The sequence below is a fragment of the Larus michahellis genome, chromosome 2, assembly GCF_964199755.1.
Source record: "Larus michahellis chromosome 2, bLarMic1.1, whole genome shotgun sequence".
Lineage (NCBI taxonomy): Eukaryota > Metazoa > Chordata > Aves > Charadriiformes > Laridae > Larus > Larus michahellis.
The window spans coordinates 4,400,137-4,421,982 of record NC_133897.1 but is presented as its reverse complement, the minus strand read 5'-3'; the positions used below and the strand labels follow the sequence as shown (position 1 = coordinate 4,421,982).

Below are 21,846 nucleotides of genomic sequence, written 5' to 3'. Positions count from 1 at the left end.
CTAACAAGACCACTTCCTATCACCCTCCTCAGTGTCTCTCAGGGCTGAACCCAGCAGAAAGCCCCAGGCTCTGCAAAAAGATGAGATGCTTTTGCGTCTCTGCGGCTCTGCAAAATTCTCACTCTGGAGCTGGAGGAATCCCATAGTGACTGCATGGGTTTGTGGGTGAAAATGGAAAATCAAGCTTTGCTCCTTTCCTCACCCTTGGCTTCTTTCCAGCCCATTGCAATGATTTAAAAAAATTAAATACAAGGAAAAAAAAAAAAAAGAGGGAAAAAAAAGAAAAGGAAGGTGAAAAAGAGACAAATTAACAAAGGAAGTAACAAGGAAAGGAAAGGAAAGGAAAGGAAAGAAAAGAAAAAGGGAAAACAAAAAGGGGGAGGGGGAAGCAGAAAAGGAAGTGGAAGGGTGAAAAGGGGAAAATGGTGAAAATGTGAGGAAAAAAGGAGACGGGAGAAAAAATAAAAAGTGGAGGAAGGAATAGAAAGGGAGAAGAAAAAAGAAAGGTGGAAAAAGAGAAACAAAGAAAAAAGGGAAGAGAGGAGAAAAGAGGGAAACAGTGAAAAGGAAAAAAATAGAAAATAGAGAAAGGTAGAAGAAAGGAGAAGAGAGGGAAAAGAGGAAAATCAAAAGAAAGAAAAGGAAAGAATAGGAAAAAAGGCAGCAAAAATGAAAAGGGGAAAAAAGGCGGGGAGGGAAAAGGGAAAGAGGGAATAAAGGAAAAAGGAAAGGGGAAAGAGGGGAAAAAGGAGAAAGGAAAGGCGAAAGAAGGAAAAACAGGAGAAAAAGAGAGGAGAAAAAAGGAGGAAGTGGCAAAAGAAGGGCAAGGAAATAAAAGGGAAAAGAAGAAGGGAGAAAAGAAAGGGGAGGGAGAAAACGCGGAAGGAGGGGAGAGAGAGAACGGGGGGCCGGCGACGGAAGGAGGGGAGGCCCCGGGACGCGCAGGCTCCCCGCGGGCCCGGCGGCACCTGGGGCGGGGGGCGGGCGGGGGGCGGTGCCGGGCCCGCCTCGCGCAGGGAGGCGGCCGGGGGCGGGGGCGGTGGCACGGCCGGCTCCGGCGGAGCGGAGCGGAGCGGTGCGGTGAGGCGCGGAGCGGGGGGCGGTGGTGTCCCTGCCCTTCCTCCCTCCCTCCCTCCCCCCCCCCTCCCTCTCTCCCTCCCTCCCTCCCTTTTCGGATGTGCTCAAGCCGGCGCCGGGAGCGGAGCTCCGCGCTGCCCGCAGCCGCGCCGGGAGTTTGGGGTACGGGGTGTCCTCTGCTCCGGTGCGGGCAGCATGGAGTACGCGGTCCTGGCTGTCGTGGTGCCTTTGCTCGGCTGCCTCCTCTCCGCGGTGAGTGCTCCCGGCGGGACGTTGCGCGGCTGAGCCCCGCACCCGCCGTGCCGGCTCGCCCCCGGCGCCCGCTCCTTCGGTTTATCGCTTCAGCCTCGGGCAAACTTTGGGCAACTTTCATAGTGCTGTTGGTTTAAGGCAGGTGTATCTCTGTTGGCTTTCCTTTCCCTCGATAATATGCAAAATAGCAGTGGCTTAAATGTCTTTTTGTTCAAGGTATGGTTCCTCTTCAAGAGCGAGAGGATCTCTTGAGCTAGATCAATTCATTTTAGGGTTTTAGCGCTTTATTTCAAGACTGGCGCTTGGTTTCGTTGTCATTTCAGGTTTGCAGCCTGGCTTTCGGTTTGCTTTGGTTTCTGTTCAGGAGCTTGATTGTTTCGTGCAAAGCTCCCCACTCTCCCCAAAACTGGGGATAACGGGATGAAATTTCCCGGCGACGATTCATTGGTAGGGTAGGGGGCTCTCAGACGCGACCTTGCTCTGGTTGAAGAACAGCCACCCGTGAGAAGTTCAGCAAAGTGCTGCTCTCTGACACTGAGACCTCACGTGGATGCGCTGTTTGGGGGAAGAGCAGAAGCTGGGAGCAAAGCATGTGTTTTCTGGCTGTTGTGTCCCTTCTGCTTATGATTTCCATGCTTGCAGGTCCCTGATTGGGGCAGTGCTGTTTCCTCCCCCCGCCGCAGATGGCTCGTAGTACAGTGTAGAATTAGCAAACGGGATTGTTTCTCCTGGCGATGTGTCTGTGTGCGCACACACACACTTGTGCACGCAAAAGCTAATTCTCTGTGCAAACAGTGCGGACACGGTGCTTCTGCACATTTCACTGAAGCTTTGTTCTTGCAGTTTGTTTCCTTACACCGTATGATTTCTGCTGAGACCTCTCATTTTTATTTATCAGGCTGGGGTGGGGAGGAGATTGGGTGCTGGCTGGGGCTGAGTTTCTCTCTTCTAATCTTCTCCCACAGTGGTTTTCTCTCTTTGGAAGGTGAGATAGCCCCACCAGCATCCTCTTGGGTTGGTTGAGGTTGCCCACAAGAACTGGCCCATCAGTACTTGATTGCAGGTGGCTTCTGATGCTCTGCTTGGCTGGTGACAGTGGTTCAATCAATGCCACTCCAGCCCCCAGCAAGCAGAATCAGATTAACTGAGCTGAGCTTCAGAGAGTGGAAGCTAACCCAGATCTGGCACTGCATCACTTATCTCTCCTTTCCTCTCCCCTTGTCCCTTAAGAAATGAGACAAATAGCCTTATTTCAATTTTTTGTCTATCTATCTCCTTGAGCCAGCCAGCCATCTGCATCACCAGAGACTTTCTTTGCGGAAGAACAGGCTGGGAAAACGGTTTAAAGTATTAAAAAAATGACCAGGCAATTAGTTCCTGGAATTCTACAGGCTTTGCTTTAGGGAAGATCCAAAATAGCTTGTGTCCGGGGCTGGAGCTGGGGAAATGAGAAGGGGGCAGCACTCCCATCCGCTGCTGGAGCTGCTCCAACTCTCACTTCCACTGAAGTCCATGGCAAAAATCCCATTTCTTTAAACATTGTTGGCATGAAGAGGTCCTCTGGGGCCAGATCCTGCAGAGAGTTGAGTCATGTAGTCTACTGAAGTTCAACGTGTAAGTGGTGGCAGGATCGGGCCCTTATGCTCGTGCTCTTGGGTTCAGCATTCCTCTCGGTAAACACAAATCCCTAAAGCTTTGGGACAACAGCAAGGCACAGCCTAGGTGCAATCCTCTACTGGTTCCTTTTCAACCCTTTTATTATCTTGTTGTTTTATACTTTGTCTCACTTCCTTGCCCTTGGTTTCATGGAACCCTTGGTTGTTTTCTCATTCTTTCCCTGTGTTGATGTTCCCAGGACCTGGTTCATACCAGTGGGTTAATAGATTCACATGCTCCTTATCAGTGCGGATCTGCAAGTGACTAATACTGAAGTGCCTCAACGCTAGAGAAAATCCCTGCTGGTTTTGTTGCTCGGTTTAAACCTAGAATTTGGTGCTCATTTTTAAAGTAAAAGTAACTCTGGGATTGTAACAACCTGGGTCTGGGACCTACAATGGCTCAGCAGAGTTTGGTGGTTTTTTTTCTTATAACTTACTGTGATAATTTTTATTGGTATGTCCTTGGAAAAACTTTGAACAAGAACGATTGGCTGATTGAGAAGTTCAGCGCTGTAAAACTGTTGCAGCCATGTGGTATCTAATTGCTGTTATAAACTTTCACCTCAGCCTCTCGTGATCTACAAATGTGGGGAAAAAAGGGAACTGAGGAAATCTCATTTGCTGTCATTCATCAGCCCATGCTCACCCGAGACCTGCCTCCTGCCGCCGTCAGCTTTTAACATTTTGAAGAAAAGTGCTGAAGCTGTTGGTGGTGGGGACATAGTGTAAATCCGGAATAATCCCTTTTAGGCAGTAGTGGGTCAATTCACCTTTTCAAGGGTGTAACTAAGATAATCTGGCCTGGAGAGGTAGAAATTGGACTATTTCTTTTCAGTGTGTGTCTCGTAAATGAGATGTGGATAAGTCGAAGCAGTTGGTGGATTCCTTCAGACTGCAAGCCCGTTGAATTATCCAAATCTGTCCAACTGGTGTAATTTGTGCTTTTCTTCAGAGTTTTATTTTGCCCCAGCTATGAAGTAGACACATGATGAAAAGGAATAAAAAACTCAGATCAGATCCTTTAGCAATCCAAGTATAAATGCTGAAAACGGGATCATTGAGAAAAACCAGTTAAATTTAAGCTTATGGAACAACCACTTCAGCCGTATCTGTGTCTCTTTCACCCTGTCATTAATTGAGAATTTGAGAAGTGAGATAAATACATTTAAAACAAAATAATCGATGTTTTTGGCAAAGAGGCAAGGTACTCACTAGAATCCTTTAGCCGAATTCTTGTATCCGACACAAAGATCTTTTAGCAATGACAACTTGTGTTTAACAAAGGCTTTGCCACAAAACCTCATTGTATTACCAGGTGTACAATTTATTAAATTTATACATGTATAAACGCATGACTGACTTTATTTAAAGCCATCTAGGAGAACCAGTTGCCCAACCCCATATCTGGGTAGCTCTGAAAGTCTCATTGCCTCTCTATAATGCTGAAAGTTTCCAGAGTGGGTGTTTTTAGCAGTACACACATTTTAGAAACACTTATTCAGGGCATAACAAGGTAAAAGAGCAAAACAGGCAAAAAGACAGTTATCTGAGGAAAAAAATCCTATGTGGAATATTTAAGGCCGCTTCCAACAGCGTGTTGCTCCAGCCCACCAGTATGTATGTCAGCAGGGGGATTCACACCGTAATTATCACACCCTCCCCGCAGAATGAGAGGTCTGCCTCCTGTAGGAAAAACTCCAGAGGACCAGACAGGAAAGGGAATCGTGATGTATCGTAAGAGGACCTGAGCCCACCAGGGTGTGTTTTTTTTAAAAAAAGAGGGCTAGTTGCCAAAAATTCAGCATCGGGAGGCAGATGGAACCATGGACAGGGAAAGCTGCCTGCTTTGTGAATTTGGATGTATGTATTCATTATTTCTTTTTCCTCCTTTGTACGCTGATTTAAATATGTTCTGCTTCAAATTCCTTCCTGTTGTAATATCAGCAGTGGTGTGACAGCCAGAGGGCTGTACCGGATAAAAATGCGAAGTAGGGTGTGCTGGGTTTTGTGCTAAGTCCTACCAGTGCTGACTTGTGAGGCTGCTGGTACGCTTTGTTCTGGTTTTCATTGTTTCCTAGTGGCATGGCTTTTCTGAGTGGTATTTGTCTCTTCTCACTTGAATATCCAAGGAGGGGTCACGGTAGTTGGTGGATGCAAAGCAGGGAGGTGCTCTGCATGTTTTGCAAATGGGCAACTGGGGCGTGAGTAACTGATGGGACGGGTGTCATGAAGAGGTGTTTTAGCTCTCCCAAGGCACCAACTGCAAGGTTGCCTTGGAAATGGCAAACATACAGAGTTTCTGTTATTTTTCTGTGGGGAAAACCCAAAAAGGATAGCTTTTTCCCTTTACCAGATGGTCTCCAGCAGAAACAACTGGGAGGACTGGTATCTTGTTGAAATCAGCCTTCCACTTGCCTCATCATATGCTGGCTTAGAGTCTGGTAGGACTGGGAAGTCACCTGTTGTTTGGGCTAGCTTGTAGACACAAATCTTTGTTGGAGATGGAGAAGAGAGGGAAGAGAGACAGGAAGAATATCTCCCTGTTCAGCATCAAGTGTCCCATTTATTGGCAGTCTGAGGAAGGGCACCAGACACTCTGTAGATCAATGAGACCCAAGATGAGATGATTTATATTTTTTTTTTAAGTCAGACCTTAGCAGACTCGGAGGAGATTTGTCACACTCTGCATGGCATCTGTGGCTCAAATTCAGGAAAGGAATCAAATTATCTGTGAGGAATAAAAAAATGTTACTCAGGTTTTGATGAGAAGCAGGACTTTGCTTGGTTCCATGAACATGGTAGGTCACGTCCTGCACTCAGACCAAGTCAGCACAAGTGTGGTAGTGTCATTTCCCTGCTGCGAATGGGATTGTTGCTGCATCATGCTGGCTCAGTGGAAATGGATATGTGGTTTTCCAATACCTGGGAAAGCTTGTGTGATTAAATACAACTGCATTCTCTGGTCTCATCAACTTTCTCTTTTCCGCATTGGAAAGAATAGGAAAGTCCTTGTAAAAAACAAAATGTAAGAAATGTAGCCAAGAAAAAAATCCTCAGCCCTGGGCCAAAAACAGATAAAATGGGTTAGAGATGTCTGGAGACCCCAGAGCAGGTGGGGCTGGAGTTCTGGCCCAGCAGTTGGGATGGAGAGCAAGGATGGACAGACAGACAAGCAGGTTAGAAGTTCCTGCTCCCTCCGTGATGCTTGTTGAGCCTGCCTGTGCCGTGGCACTGTTTCATCCGCCAGCCCCATGCAGCCAGGCAGGGTTTCCCTCAGTGAGTGCTGAGCACTTGCCATTTCACTGCTCCCTCCCTTCCACGCTCCCAGATGTTTTCCAGAAGTCACAGCTTCGTTTGGGTGGGAACCGAGCCAAGAGGGTCTTTGCTTCTGAAAGTGAGATCCCAGAGGATTGCAGTGGAAGAAAAATCAGACCTCAAAACAGGACGAGAGGTGCAGGGAAGTGTTGCCAACCATCAGACTGGCCTCCATGCAGAGCTAACACAGCTAACACCATGGCAGGGAGGTCCTGTGCATGTCTGGGGAAGGCTGTTCACCAGCTGAGCAGTTTTCTTGTCACCATTCCCTTTTGGAGTAACTTGCAGCTTGCTTTGGCTTCATGCCTGACCACCAGGGATTTCTCTGGGATGATTCATGTCTCCGGGCATGAGCTTCACCTTTCACATTACAAGACCAGTAACACAGGGAGAGTTCATTCATTAGTACTCAAAGGGCCTTGGGGAAGGTTTAAGAAGAAGATGGGCTCCACTGCTTGCTGGATGCTCCTTGCATCGTTATACAGCCCTTTTATTTGTTGAATGGAGTGATACAAGACTTCTTCAGCACTGGGTTTTTAGAAAACATAAAGGTTTCTGGAGATGTAAATAAAAGTGTAAAGTTTCTTTCTGATATGGTGGTTGTTAATAAAGTACCAAGATGTTATACCCCTTCCATGGAAATGTTCAAGACCAGACTGGATGGGGCTTTGAGACCAGACTGGATGAGGCTTGAGCAACTGGTCTAGTGGGAGGTGTCCCTGCCCACGGCAGGGGGGCTGGAACTAGATGATCTTTAAGATCCCTTCCAACCCAAACCATTCCATGATTTTCTGTCCTGAAATTTCAGCTTTATTAGAAGCATCTACTGGCTGTTAACTTTGCTACAAATCACTTCTAAACTGCTTAGCCTCATGCATAAACCCTTATGAGGGAAGAGCTATAATAGCAAAAGCACCTATGTTTAATAATTGCCAATCTGCACCAATATAAATAGCCGTTGTGAACACGGCTTGACCTGCTGGAAGCAAGCAGGTAAGGTTAAGAGGCGGAAGCAGGTGTGATATTTCTTTGCTGTTACAGTCCTTGCCTCTGATATTCTTTCCCCTGCTCATCCATCAGTCTAGCAGATGCAAGGCAGACGCGGTGCCCTGGAGTCAGTGCAGCCCTGGTATGAAGTTAGCGTAGGTGACATCAGAACTCAGTCCGGTAATTTTTAGATGGTTGGTTTATAAAGTGAATTTAGGGACATTTTTGTGAGAAAGGAATATGTGTTGTGGGTTGCTTAAGGCTGGAAGACACACATTAGTGCTGCTTTAGTGGCGGTTTATCGTGTCAGATTTTATATACAGCACTAACTTATGTATATATAGTAATTCCGGGATTTAAGGACCTATTTTAGCTTCTGAGCTGTCCATGAATTTTAAAGACCTTGATGTACTTTACATTAACAAAGTCGCTTTTCCAGTCAACTGAAACAGTGTTTGCTAACAGCCTTAAACTCCTCCATTAGTCACATTAGGTAGGTTTCTCACCCCCAGGGCAGTCACTAACCACCCGTTTCACTGTTTGCACTGCTGGGAGATGGAGACTTACACTTCTGTCATTTGCATTTAAATTCAAGTGTTAGAAATGAATTGTGATTATTTTGTAATTCAGAACCAAATCGGGATTATTTTCTAATGCATTTCACTAGTGGGCTGGACAACACACTTGGTGATGTTGTTTGGATAAACTCTTATGGATGTCATGCCTTGGCTTCATTGATTTGCATTGATTTTTAAAGTTGAGAAGAGACCAAAGGAATGAAATATGGATACCCCATCTCTGTTTGCTGAGCCACCATCCCTATGATCCCCTTCTTGCTTTTGCAGCAGGCTCAGGGATGTTCCTGCTCCTGACAGTTGGGAAGCTGAGTATGACCTCCATGGTTTTTTTTAATCTCCATCCCTGGGAAATTGCATCTCATCAAGAGGGAAAAGGGGAAAAAAAAAATCTATTTAAATACAATTCTTGTCAGGAGGGAAAAATATCAATACTTTGTGTCTCCTTTGTAAAGCTGAAATCTATTGTGTGTCTTTTAAAAAAATGTTTCTTCGAGGCTTCAACCTTGATTCTGTGTTTAACAGATGTTTCAATTAATACCGGGTGATCTGTAACATCACAACCAACATCTGAGCAGCGAGTGTCTCCAGGGCCCTTATAAATGTCATTGTCTATCACAGCTAATCAGTCTGTGAGCTTCCCTGCAGGTGACCTCGGTGTGGGATTCACCGTGCAGATTAGGACACCTACGTTTCGGTGTTTCTGTGTAGGTGTCTACGTGTGACCCAGCTGGTCTGAACTCCTGCTGTGGCCAGCAGTGTTGTCAGGCTCATGTCAGCTGCCTGCTCTCAGGCCATGTGAGATGCAGGAAAAGATCCCGTTGTCCCACATCATCCCTTCTTGGAGAGCAAAGCCCCCGTAGGTGCTGTGTTACCTGCCCAGCCCCATGTGGATGCTATCAACACAGAAAAAAAAGTTCTCTCAGATGGCACCACATGCACCTTTTTGAACCCTCATTGACTCCAGCAGCAGTTCAGTCACCCTCAGATAGACACCTACATTTAGAGATCTTAAGCTGCAAGCTGAATCCCTCCCCATATTTCACTTGTGTTGTGGAAGAATGAAAAAAAGAAGAAAACCCGCTCACGCTGAGCTTTTCCCTGCAGCCTGCTTTATTCATTACTGAAAAGCAGCTTTGATTTCATCTTTCCCCAGTGGCCAGAGTGCTGCAGATCGAACTTTAAGAAAGGTATCCCTTTGCCAGGCAAAAAGGAAACAAAATTAAATACGCTGAATGTGATGCCCATTCCCCCATTTAAAAAAACAAAAAAAACCCCAACAACAACAACAAAACAAAAACAAAAAAACCCACCACCCTGTAACGATTCTGTTGCAATAAAATTAAAAGCTGCTTCAACACTGACACTCAGCATTTTTATGCACTCAGCTTGGAAACAGCCAGAATCCAAATCCTGCTGGAGATTATACCTCTCCCACCTTTATTTTGCTGTAGACAAATTCAACTCTTATTTTAAGTGAACGCAGTGATTATTTTTTATGGGTTCTTTCCCATTACAGACCCTTAGCTGCTTGTCAGGGGAGGGGTGAACCCCTTTAGAAAGTTCATCCCATTCATGGCTGTGTGGGATGTACGTACTTGGGGGTTTTTGTTGTTGTTTTTTCTTTTCTTTTAAGTCACTTTTCACAGCCCTCAGGATTTTGCTCAGCAGAGATTAAACCCCACTGCCCTGGCAGATGTCCTTTCTTGGGGAGGAAGGGAGCAAACGAGGTATTCCCCGGGACCATTCAGCCCTCGCTGGAAGGAAAACTGCTCAGGTGTGGAGCTGCAGCAGCGTTGGCTGATGCGGTTGTACGTGTCCTGCTGCTAAAGCCATTCCATCCTCCTCACCATCAGTGACTGGGCTCAATCCTGAGCCATGCCCAGTATTTCCTGGCTGTTTTTTCCCTTGTAATTTGGGACGATTCAGCAAGGAATGCAAAGGGACATGGTGGTTTCCTTCCCCTTGCTGAGTCCTGCCATGTGCTGGGAGCTTCCCAGAGTGGTGATGGAGCCCCTCTGCCAGCCTGGCGCTGGCTGGGGACCCCTTTGGGACTCCCTCCCTGGGGAGATGACAGGGCTTTCCTATTGCCCCAGGGCCATTTCAAAGCAAGGTGCAAGCATGAAAGAGTCTGCATTTAAACAAGCCACTTGTTTCCTGCAACGTCTGCATCCATTTATTTGCTTATTTTTCATTTGCACCCCTGGCTCTTAAACATAATTAGGCTTTTCCAGCTTTTTTCCACAACAGAACCAGGTTTTCTTTTTGCTTGACACACTCAAAGGGAGAGAAAAATGCTGCTGCTGAGATGGTTCCCAGCTTCACAGGGCAGCGAAAGGAGGCCAAACACTACGTGAAGAATTACTGACATGCTCAAGTATCGACTGCTAGGCTGCTTGCATTTTTTTGGGAGGGGGGGAATGACATTAAACACAGCTACAGAGCCGTGTGGGTCTCAGCTATGCCATGCACTTAATTCCAGTGCGGCAACGATTCATCTCAAAGAATTTTCCTGCCCCTTCTGCTTTTCTCCACTCTCTGAGCCTTGTACAGTTCCCTTTTTTTTGCACAGTTTCTCATTGCAAAGCTTTTTTTTTTTTTTTTCAACTTCTGAAGCTGGTGCTTTACAGTTGGGGCATGGGTTGTTGGGTTTTGGATGCAGGAATTTGTGCTCTTTCATCCTCTCCACTAAATTTTCTTTTGCAGCACCGTTTGTAGCAAAATGAACCTTTGTTCCTCCTTGTCCCGCTCTCTCCTCCCTCCCTTGGGAAGTCATACACATTTCGGCAAACCATGTGTCAAGGGTTTGTCTTCAGGCTGTTTGTGCACAACGTAGATGAGGCAAGGTTTGTCAAGAGAAATAACGGCATATATTGGAAAAACTGAAATATGTATTTTTTATATATGTATGTAAAAATATGAATATAAGATAAAAATACTTTCAGGCATGGCAATGCTTCCTGAGGTCTGAAGGAGAAACAAAACTGAGTAGTAATTGCTCTGCGTTTAGTCTGAAGGTATTTATGAGCGGGACAACACGAAAGGAAAGTGTGCTGATGGAGAGAGTGGCTTATTGCAAAACAATCGCTGCCATCCTTGTGTGTTATAGACCAACAACGTACCTCTGAAAGCCAAGCCCACAAATTAACCTTCAAGGTTCTGCTGGGCACTAAAAACCTTGAACTCAGTGGAGACACTGATTTTTTTGACATGCCGCAGTTTTCTTCATGTTTCACCACCTGCCTATTCCTTGCCGTTGCAGATGTGGTAACTCTCACCACCCCTGCGGTCCTACAAGGGCTGATGGTCTTACCATCTCCTCCCTGGCTAAGTGATTCATCTGCTGTGCAGGTGCTAATTGCACTTTTTTTTTTTCCTGTAATTAATTAACTTGACTAAACTCAGAACAATTATTTCAGACCTATGCGTATCCTGAAATTTCCTGAGTGTGGTTCAGAGTTAAAGAGCTACAAAACCTTTTTTTTTTTTTTCTCTAGCTGTACTAGTTGGTTTAATAAAAAAAAAAATAAATATGTCCCATATGTGAGTAGTCAATCATGGCTATAATAACAATAGAACTGTGGTGTGAGATGTTACCTTTAGAGATCCATTTGTCTTGGTACCTAGTTCTTTTGGAGGTTCAATGACTGTCAGTGGCTGAAGTTGTGCTGGAAATGCATCATCTGCACTATAATTAAGTTTACACACTGTGAGGAAGAGACTCATAATATTGGTGTGTGTATTTGTGCCTTCCACTTTGGCTGTTGTTTTCTTTTGGATCTTAAAAGCTTGTGGATATGAGGCAGGAACAACCTTTATGTCTCCTTGAGGCCTCTGACAACATAGGGCTCCTATTGTATTCGTAGGGTTATTTACCTTTCACTTCTTAAAGTTCACTTTTTTCGCTGTGCTCCTTTGACTGGGAAGCTGTTCCCAGAGCCAGACAGCTCTGATGGTTAAACTGTGTTAGCCAAGCACTGACAGTTTTGTAGATGGAGAAGAAATTAAAAATTGGAGCTTGCTGCCTTGGGTCTACTTGACCTGAGCCTCAGAAATGGCTTAAGGGACCAATAAGCATCTGGAAATATTTTTAAACCTAGCTATAAAGCTGAAGCTTTGGTTGTCTGTTCAATTTTTTTAAAATTTTTTTTTTTTTGCTATGTATTGTTGTCACAGGGAGATAAAACAAAGCCAGGATTTATTGAAGGAGCATCTTCCAGAAACAGAAAACTCAGTTGCGGAAGAATAGCTAAGTAAAGGGCTGAGGTTTTCGGAAGGAAAAGCATCTAATTTCTCAACAGCACTGCATTTACTCTTTGCAAAAAGAGATGCAGAAGGGAAAAGAGTCCAAGGGGCTGTTGCAAGCTGTGATGGAGGCCTCAGGGACCCGGTGGGATCTGTGATCCCAGCATGGTGTTTGCTTGGGGATATGGTGAGGACTGGGATAAGGGAAAGGAGAAGGTTAGAGTGTGGAGGGTCAGCTGGGAGCAATTAGGCAAGAGAAACATGAGGGCAGCAGTCATGAACTCCAGCTACAAAGAGGTTAGGAGCCGCAGTCTTTAGGTGGATCAGTTGGGGAACAATTCCACATTTGAGCTGAACCTGTTGCACAGGTTGATCACCAGATCTGCTGATGCCACTTGGATCTCTGCCCAGGAGCATCCCAGAGCCGTAGCACTCTCAGGGACAGCCTGTGCTGGGAACACTGAGCAGCCTAGGTGCAGTTGTCTCTCCTGTACTGCCTTTTCCCAGTACATTTTTTCACTGCATGTTGCTCTAATAGTGTATTTCTGCTCCTGTTCCTCTCTCCTGCAGATCTGACAGGATTTGTTATTGCAGAGTTGAAATCATCATCATAATAAAACAGCAACTGTGCCTTTGATTCGGGCTCGCTGTCTTCCCCACTACGGGACTGCTGAAAAGTCAAGTGTCTGTTTCTAGGAGGGGTATTAAAATGCTTGCCAGGTTGATGCCCCTCTACTTCATAATTCTTTCTTCTCTTCCAATTCCCCACTCAAGCTTCCTTGTCTGTCAGCTGTGGAAACGAGTATTAAATATATATTGCAGTCCTGGGAGCAGAGCCCAGCCAGTCAGAGTACAATGCACCTAAAAATAAATGCTAATTTCCCTTGCAGAGTAGCCTGGGGAGAAGTACAGGCAAGGAACAGCGTCCACTGGGGTAGCCATGAGTAGAAGGAGATGAAACAATAAATTCAGCTGCAGCTGGAAAGGGCCAACAGTTCAGGCACAGGATGAATCTAAGAAGCTCTTAGGTCAGTTCCAGGCTCTGTAGATGAACCTTCTGCTAGCGGTGGTCTGAATGCATAAAATCCAATGGGAATGAGAAAAATAGATTTCCTTTACTTGTCCTTCACTTATTTCTTTCCACTGTTGCCTGCCTACGCCATAGTTAGTGTTTGGTTAGGTTAACCTTACAAATCGATGTCATGGGGATGATGTGGTCACCCCCTACATGCGCACTCATGATAATACTGGGGAATGGAAGTGTCTTGTAAAGGGCTAGTGCTGGTGCAGGAGCGGTTGTATCCTTGATGGGATTGGATTTGGCTGGGTACGGGAAGGTTTGTAGCAGTGAGGGGAGTGAGATGTGAGAACAGCCTGTCAAGAGCAGCACTGCGAGCCAGAAAGCTGACTTCTTTTGTGGTGGAGGTTGGCCCATTTCCAGATGGGCAGACAACACAATCTGTTGTCTGTCACAGGAACTGCCTCAGAAGGAGCCTGCCTATATCACAGAATCATACAGAATGATAGGAGTTGCAAGGGACCTCTGGAGATCATCTAGTCTGACCCCCTGCCAGAGCAGGGTCACCTAGAGCAGGTTGCACAGGAACGCATCCAGGCAGGTTTTGAATGTCTCCAGAGATGGAGACTCCACCACCTCTCTGGGCAGCCTGTGCCAGTGCCCTGCCACCCTCAAAGTAAAGAAGTTCCTCCTCATGTTTAGATGGAACTTCCTATGTTCAAGTTTGTGCCCCTTACCTCTTGTCCTGTTGCTGGGCACCACTGAAAAGAGCCTGGCCCCATCCGCCTGACACCCACCCTTAAAGTATTTATAAGCATTGATAAGATGCCCCTCAGTCGTCTTTTTTCCAGACTGAAAAGACCCAAGTCCCTCAGTCTTTCTTCATAAGAGAGGTGTTCCAGTCCCCTAATCACCTTGGTAGCCCTTTGCTGTCCCCTCTCCAGCACTTCCCTGTCCTTCTTGAACTGGGGAGCCCAGAACTGGACACAGCACTCCAGGTGCAGCCTCACCAGGGCAGAGTAGAGGGGGAAGATAACCTCCCTCCATCTGCTTGTCAGAGTCTTCTTGATGCGCCCCTATACGATGTGTACGCTGTTCAGCTGCTCCGCAGGGAGCACAATTGGTGTGATACTGTTCACAATGCAGCGCTCGCCCTCCTGCTTAAGGAAAAACTTAGCAAGGCAAAACCACCTTTAGCAGGAGCAGAGCATTACCACAGTATGGATCTACCCGTCAGTGCAGGAATGGGAGGCTGGCTGGGCTTGGGGTCGCATCCATGTTTGTCTTTGATACTGAGTAGGAGATGGAAACATATTGTCTTCGAAAGCTACTGGTTTGTTGAGACATAGGCAGGATGTCTCTAGGGTTTCATATAGTCCCCCCAGTACTGCAGCTTTGCCAGTTCTCCAGTGGGAAGGTCCCACCAGTGATGCCTTTCATGGCAATCTTCCCCTTGGTCTCCTGGTTACTGAAGGTATGTGTGAGCACATTTGGGCGTGCTCTTGTTGCAGGACACTCAAAGCCAACCAGAGGGCTTCACTCTGTGTGTGACAGGAGTCACTGCTCTCTCCCACTTTTACCCCTTGTTTTGAAGGATCCGCCCACAGTGGACTCAGGCCTTCCTGTCCCAGCCAACAGTGTCATCATTCAGGCTGTCATTGAGGTCATGGCCGTGAAGGGAAAGAGGTGTTTTGTTAGGGAGCAGAGGCAGGGATAGTTTTTCATCAGGATGACCCTGGCCATAGCTGGGGGTTGGGTTGACAGTCCCAGCATGGTATTTCACAGAGCAGAGGCGATCTGTTTCTTGTAAATTTTTTGTTTCAGAGGCAAGGGAGAGGGGGATTAATATTTTTTGATCTCTCTCACACGAGCAAGAGGGAGTTCCCAGATCCTTCACGCCATGCTAAAATTACACCGGCAAGTTTAAAAATGGTGCCTCTCTCCGGAAAAGATGCGGTCAGCCATCTCCAACTTCACATGGCCATGAGCTGCTTACAAAAGGTGAGCAAAAGACAAGTTTAAAATTGACATTGTACACCAGCAGTGAGGTCTACAGTGGGGAAACCATTGTGCACAGCTCACCCAATTAGTGGCTGCAGCCGACCTCTGATTGTGGGGTGCATGGTCACTGTGAAATGAGATTTAATTAATCTTAAGGACAAGATATAAAGAACGTTGACTGATCTCTTCACATTAGACCTTGATGACTATTTGTCTTCCAAATGTATTTTCTTTAACAAAAAAGCTAACCTTTCACTTCAGGAATATTTTCAGGAAGGTGGGATTTTTTTGCTTGTAAAGTTGCAGGGGTGAGGGAGATATTCAGCCTTGGGGATTTTAATTCTTGATTGATGGGGGAGAACAAATAGAGTAGCTTTTTCCTTTTTGTCTTCCCATCAAGAAACTGGAAAAGTTAACACGTTGTGAGTTATTTTTATTGACAGAAGAGTGAATAAAGAAAGAAACCTTGCTTTTTATGGATCATTTTTAAACTTTCATTTTCTGGACAGAAAATGGGCCAGAATATGCCACATCTTTAAATGATGACACAGCTGTTTCTGGGAAGGAGGCAAATAGCACTTTTTGCAGGTTGGAAGGCTGACACAGTCAGAGAAGGGATAATGACCTGTATTTAATTTAATGACCTGTATTTTTTTAGATCATACATCAGATAGTGGAAAAGTTTCAATTTTGAAAGCTGCTCGGTCACAACAATTAGTTGGAAGCATATTCAGTCTTAGAGTCTGGGGATCTCTAACTCACTTCAACAGCATCAGATTTAATGGGGGAAGAAAATTTCCAGGTCTGCAAGGATAATATTGGGCCAAGTCTAGAATTTAAAGGTATTTAAGAATCTAAGAAAATCCTGACCGGTGTCATCAGGGTTTTGGTGTCTCCTGTGGAGTATATCAGGGGTACCCCCAGCTTATGTTTTCCTGCAAAAGGGTGACATTTAAATGGTGTGACTGAAAACAGCACATCTGAATTTCAGGAGAGGGAGGGCAAGAGGGGTTACAAGAGTAAAATTGCATTTTCTTCGTTATGTGGGAGACATTTGGAGAACAACGTGTCTGTTCTTGGATTTGTTTGGGAGATGGTTATTTCAGCCTCTGGAACTCAGCACCTTATGGCTGCAATGGGCTTACTGGAACTAAAAATAGAGTAACTTTCCCAATTGAAGTCGTATCTGATCTCATTTCTGTCTGTAAGGAAAATGCAGCTGAGTTCCTGTGACAGTGCTATTCTGATGGAAGGTCCCATAGGATTGTTGCGAACAGCATGGGTTCAAGACCTCAGTTCTAGCATCTGCCTCAACATCCCTTTCCCTAGCAGGACCTGGCACTGAAAACAGAAAGATAAAAGCATGCAGGCACTCAGTCATATATTCATTCAGGCCTAGGAATTTAACTAATAGTTGCGCTTGGGAAAATCCTACCCTGCAGTCACCATCCTCAGCCAGAATAAATCAGCTTAGCTTCACTGACGTTAACATTGCTGTGCTGTGCTGTCTGAGAATCTGACTGTGAGTTTAATGCTCATGAAAATTGTTACGGGAGCAACCCTGGAAGGTTGAAACCTAAAGGTAACACAGGCAGCAGCAGTCCTCCCTGTGGCCCAGAGCCTGTGGCACGTGAGATGTTCCTCAGGGAACACCTCAAGGTGTGTGGGTGGCATAGCTTGTGTGACCCAGCCTTGCCCGTATCATGACCCATGAATTTTGTTGTCACCATATGGGAAGGCCTCCAGCAAAATAAGCTGACTCTGGCAACAAGCCTGGATGATGGTGCTTGTGGAAAAAAGAGGTCCTTAACTATTGGAGTGGGATTCTGGGGTGTATCTGCTAGGAACAGGTGAGGTGTATGGCTCAGCCTTTGGCCTGAGGGCACTTTCAAGACAGTAGGAAACCCTTCAGTTGCCTATGAAGTTAAATAACAGCACAGCCAAGGAGTTGAAATTAAATGCGTAGAGATTCTTTGCTTCCTTAGGGAAGTGCCAGGAGCCAGCAAATTAAAACAAGAGTGAACTTCAGCAGGTTCAGCCAGAGAGAATGAACTTTTGTATATACCTTTTTATAGAGACTCTGTATGTTCTATATGACTTTTTCTAGTCCATAAATGGGGTGAGGAGAGCTTATGTAGGGCAGTCTCCAAAGGGTTTCACGTGGTTTAGCAGAGTGAGTTTGCTGCACAGCCTGGCTGGAGAACAGGGAACAGGATGCCAGAGGTTTCCACGTTTCTTTTGTAATCAGTTAAGTGTTCTCACTCTGATAAGCAAAGTATGATTTTAATTAAAAAGCCATTCCAGCTGGATTTAATTTTTATGCCACTGAAGAGGCAAATTACTGTGGATATAAAGTGAAAAAAAATATGATCGTCTTCTCATTCCAAAGAGTTTTAATCCACAGTGGCTTGGATCCCAGGTCAGGATAATTTCCCTACTCCTTGGAAGAAGTGTTGGCATTTTTTTCCTCACATCTCCTTGGCCGAAGAATCACTAAGATATCCCTGGCTTTGACTCCACATTTTAAGGAGTTAATTGTGCCATCCCAGGGGCTGCGGCACTCAGGGAGCCAATCTTGACCTTTGTTGCATTTTAAACGATGGCTTCTCAGAGAAGATCTGTACATTTCGGTGTACCCTGATGCTGATGAAAGCACTTTCCTCTATTTTCTATCCCTTTCATGTGCTGCATTTAATTTTGTGGAGCAAATCCTGGAGCTGGGCTAAATCTAGGGGACATTTAACTACGTTTATAGAAAGTGGGTGCACACTTAGAAGAAAATAAAGATGTTTTCCTGTTCACTTACATTGTTCGGTCTTATCTGCTCATGCTGTTTAGCTGTGGCTGAGATGCTTCTGTCAAATAACTCTAGTAACAGCTGTCTGATAGCAACTTGTATCAATGAGGATATGAATGACAAGTGTCTTTCCCAAAAACTGAGGTACAAAAAGAGCAGCTGGACTAGAAAAGCAGTAAAGTGATAAAGACCATCCAGAACTCTCAAAGGTCTTGCAGATTTATTTTTTTTTTAAGGTGTTATTTTATTTTATTTCATTTCTTCACCCACAAGAATATTTCCAGACCGTATAATCACAATTATAGTCTGGAGTGTCGCTGTAAATAGATGGGGCAGGATCTCTGAGTTTCATTTTCCTTAAGCACTTCGGGGGGCTGGGTTTTGGCTGTGTAGCTGGACAGGCATGCTGGGAGTGCGCACCAGCGGATGGCTCCTTGCCCAGGTTGGGAAAGCTGTGGAGGAAGAGAGTTCCCTCCTCACCTGCGGTCTTCTGAGCATGTAAAGCACATCAGTTACAACTGGCAGTAAATGCAGCTATGATTATTGAAATAATAGTCTTTATATCACTCTCTTCAACTACCTGAAAGGAGGGTGTAGAAGTGGGGGTCGGTCTATTCTCCCAAGTAACAGGCGATAGGACAAGAGGAAATGGCCTCAAGTTGTGCCAGGGGAGGTTTAGACTGGGTATTAGGAAAAATTTCTTCCCTGAAAGGGTTATTAAGTATTGGAACAGGCTGCCCAGGGAAGTGGTTGAATCACCATCCCTGGAGGTTTTAAAAAGACGGGTAGACATAGTGCTTAGAGTTACGGTTTAGTGATGGTTCTTGTCGGAGTTAGGTTGATGGTTGGACTAGAAGATCTGAAAGGTTCCTTCCAACCTAGGCAATTCTATGATTCTATGATTCTATATGCCTCTTAATAAGGTACTGAGATTTGATTTTAGGCTTTGTCGCTTCTTTTTCTTCCTCACCCTGTGCCACTGCTCTGTCTCCTGTGTGGTACCCTTGATCCTAACTGCGGGAATTTAAGGATGACATGAAGAGACAAAGCTGCATTTCCACACGTAGAGAAGCCGCTTTTTGTCAGAAATAACCATAGCTTGATAAACCTATGAGGGATGCACAAGGGCCACGTGTACCCCAGTGCCAGTTTCATTGTGATTTAAAAGCATTCCAGCCTTGTTGTATGTCAAAGTGCCATAAATTCTCTTCTACAAATAGCAGTCCTCGGTAATGTGTGCAGGGCTGAGAATGGGATGTTTTGGGCAGGAAGAAACCCCTTGAGGCAGGAAACCCAGTTAAGGGAAGTTAATGGCAAGAACCAGATGACGGTGAACACAATTTTTCATTGTGGTGGGCAGGCACAGGCTTCTGAACGGTATGTTCTCATTTTTCACTTGTCTAGCTGGTAGGGTGTGGAGCTGGGAAGAGCTTCTTAAGGACTCCTCAAATATGATGCCTGTTGGCAATAGGCTGCCCTACCTTGTCTGGAAGATCTTCCCTAGCTGGAGCAATCTCTGCCATGGCAGTATGAGCTTGTGCCACTGAGATGCATTTTCAGCTCTGAACGTAGGTGAGCCTCAGGGAAAAAGTTAAATTCTTCACAGGAAGAATAAAGAAATTGGGTTGTGAAATCCCAGCACTGCAGATATGTTCTGAGTCCATGTTCCCGGATTAACACCCAGATGAGTCTGATAAGCCACGTACAGCATAACCTTCTTTTATACGTATGGGGCATCTAAGATAGCAAGTGGGTTGAAACGCTGTCTCTCGGCACATCTGCTGTCACAGAAATTGCACAATCCATTTGTTTTCATTAGGTGAAGTACATCCAAATAGTTCGTAATTGTCGTAGGCAGCCAGAGTTCACTGTGTCCCCAGTTCAGTACTGCAAGCCTGGGCTTGTAGGGTCCAGTAAACCCAGAACTGACGACATGGATGTTCTTGCTTTGAAGACCAGAAGATAGCAAAAAAAGTGAGAATGGTGTCTCTTCCCTGGAACAGCAGGACAGCTCCTTCGTTTGAGATGGATTTCTTTCACCTGTACACTGGGGCAGGGGAAGAGGTTGTGCAAAGGACTGATAGGCTCCCAGCATCCTTCATTCTATCTATCCTATCTTCCTTTTCTGTGCAATCAAGATGACTAGTTTCCTGATGAAACCTTGGGGATAGGCAGCACCCAGTGGCTCCAGAATTGTCAATATGGCTTTATCTCTTCTTGATTCATGATGTGAATATTTAGACCTTGATCAGGCCTTTTGTATCAAAAATGCGTTAATCAAACACGAGTGCCCCTAAAGTGGAGTTTGTAAGGACTTCTGTGCAACATTTCCTCTTCTTGAAGTTCAGAACACTATTGAGACTTAATTATTTGAATGTGTTTTTTTCCAAACGTACACCAGCAAGATCAAGTGGGCTTCCATGATTATAGGCCAGCAGATATTTCAGAAAATCCAAGTGGAATGTAACGTCTCAGTGCCTGGGCCAAGGTCTGACATCAGAAACCCAGGAAATTTGTGCAGTTGTAGCTATATTAAGATTAGAATAATCCCTGATGGGAAGGGTAGATTATTTTGTTTGGCTGGTTATTGAGAGCAACTAATTTTCACCAATTACCTTCAGCAAGTTGAGTCCAACAACCTGTTTCTGATAAAGCATAACTCAATTGAACACTTCTTTTCAGGAGCTGATATGGACAACTCAGCACATCTGTTTCCCCTTGCCCTAGCTATTAATCGAGGCACCTTGGAGAGAGTTATGAATTTGCATAGATTTCCACTTTGCATCCCATTTTGCCTTTCTCTGCTAGATTGAATTGCCTTTCAGTAGAGTATCTCTGAAGACATTCAACACCAGATTGAGTTGCCTAAACATAGGTGTGCAGTGTCTACTGAGATAACGTTATAGTGAGGGCATCCAGGTCTTGCTCCAGAAGAATGTGGACCTCCTCTAATTGCTTTTATGTTTCCTTTCTGCACTCTCCCTTGGTCTTTATTGCCCTTTTAAAATGCCTGACCTTAGTGTCACAGCACAGGTCTTTCCAATACCATATAGAAAAGCAATATTATCTTCTTGTACTTCCTTGCGGTTCAGTTTATAAAGCAAAGAGTTGTGTTAGCCTGTTCTCAGCAGCATGTACTGGGAGTTCACAATGAACTATTTACCTTTTTTCAATCCTCAAATCTTCCACCACATTAATTCTTTACAGAATTCAGGCTACCATACTGGAGGTCTGTGCTGAATTTGCTCTTGAGTGCAGTTTTTGCACTTGGCTGTATTCAAACAGACCTTCTCAGCCAACTATTATAAGTGCTCTTAGGTGAAAGTTATCCAGGCCTGCTGATTTTAAATGTTTATCTCTCGTAGATGTTGTTTAACATCTGCTTTTGTTACTAATGGACTGGAAAAAACTTCTTCATCATCATCAGAAACACGCACGTTGCCCTGCTACTTTCCAAATACAGATCAAAATCACACGTTGAACTTTCCTCTACTGGCCTGTAAGATTTTGTTTGTTGTAATGCTTTTACAACAAACAACAAAAAAGCCCCCAAAACCCAACAAATCAAAAGTCCAAAACAACCAACCAAAAACCCCTGAAAATAATAACTTCTCATTAATGTCTTATTCTTACCAGCTGCAGATTGTTCCTGATGTCTTGAGGTTCCCATGTAATGCCTCTGAGCTTCATGCCCTTCCGGTTAGTAAATATTACTGGGTTTGGGTTGTTGGTTTACTTCTTTATTTCCACTTCTGATCCCTCCTTTTCATTCATAGTTGAACTGAGATTAGGTTTTACTCAAAGTTAATCATTTGGATTGGGAAACCATGCTTGGCTTAGTTGGTTATCTTTTTGGCCACTTGGCCCGTCCTTCCAGAAGAGCTGTGACCCGTCTCGCAGCACTGTGTACAAATAGGGCAA

At 45.1% G+C, this 21,846-nt stretch overlaps 1 protein-coding gene across 2 annotated transcripts in view; it reads left to right on the top strand.

Moving 5' to 3' along the window:
• The first annotated feature begins 1,056 nt into the window (after positions 1-1,056).
• The window catches only part of VIPR1 (vasoactive intestinal peptide receptor 1), a 120,393-nt gene continuing 99,603 nt past the window's right edge, over positions 1,057-21,846 (top strand). Inside the window, exon 1 of one of the 2 annotated variants that reach the window (XM_074573975.1) lies at positions 1,057-1,329. In XM_074573975.1, the coding sequence (XP_074430076.1) occupies positions 1,273-1,329 (57 nt within the window). In that variant the 5' untranslated portion in view covers positions 1,057-1,272. Of the gene's footprint in view, positions 1,330-15,000; positions 15,129-21,846 lie in introns of those variants that run through there. The other variant, XM_074573974.1, reaches the window with a different exon arrangement.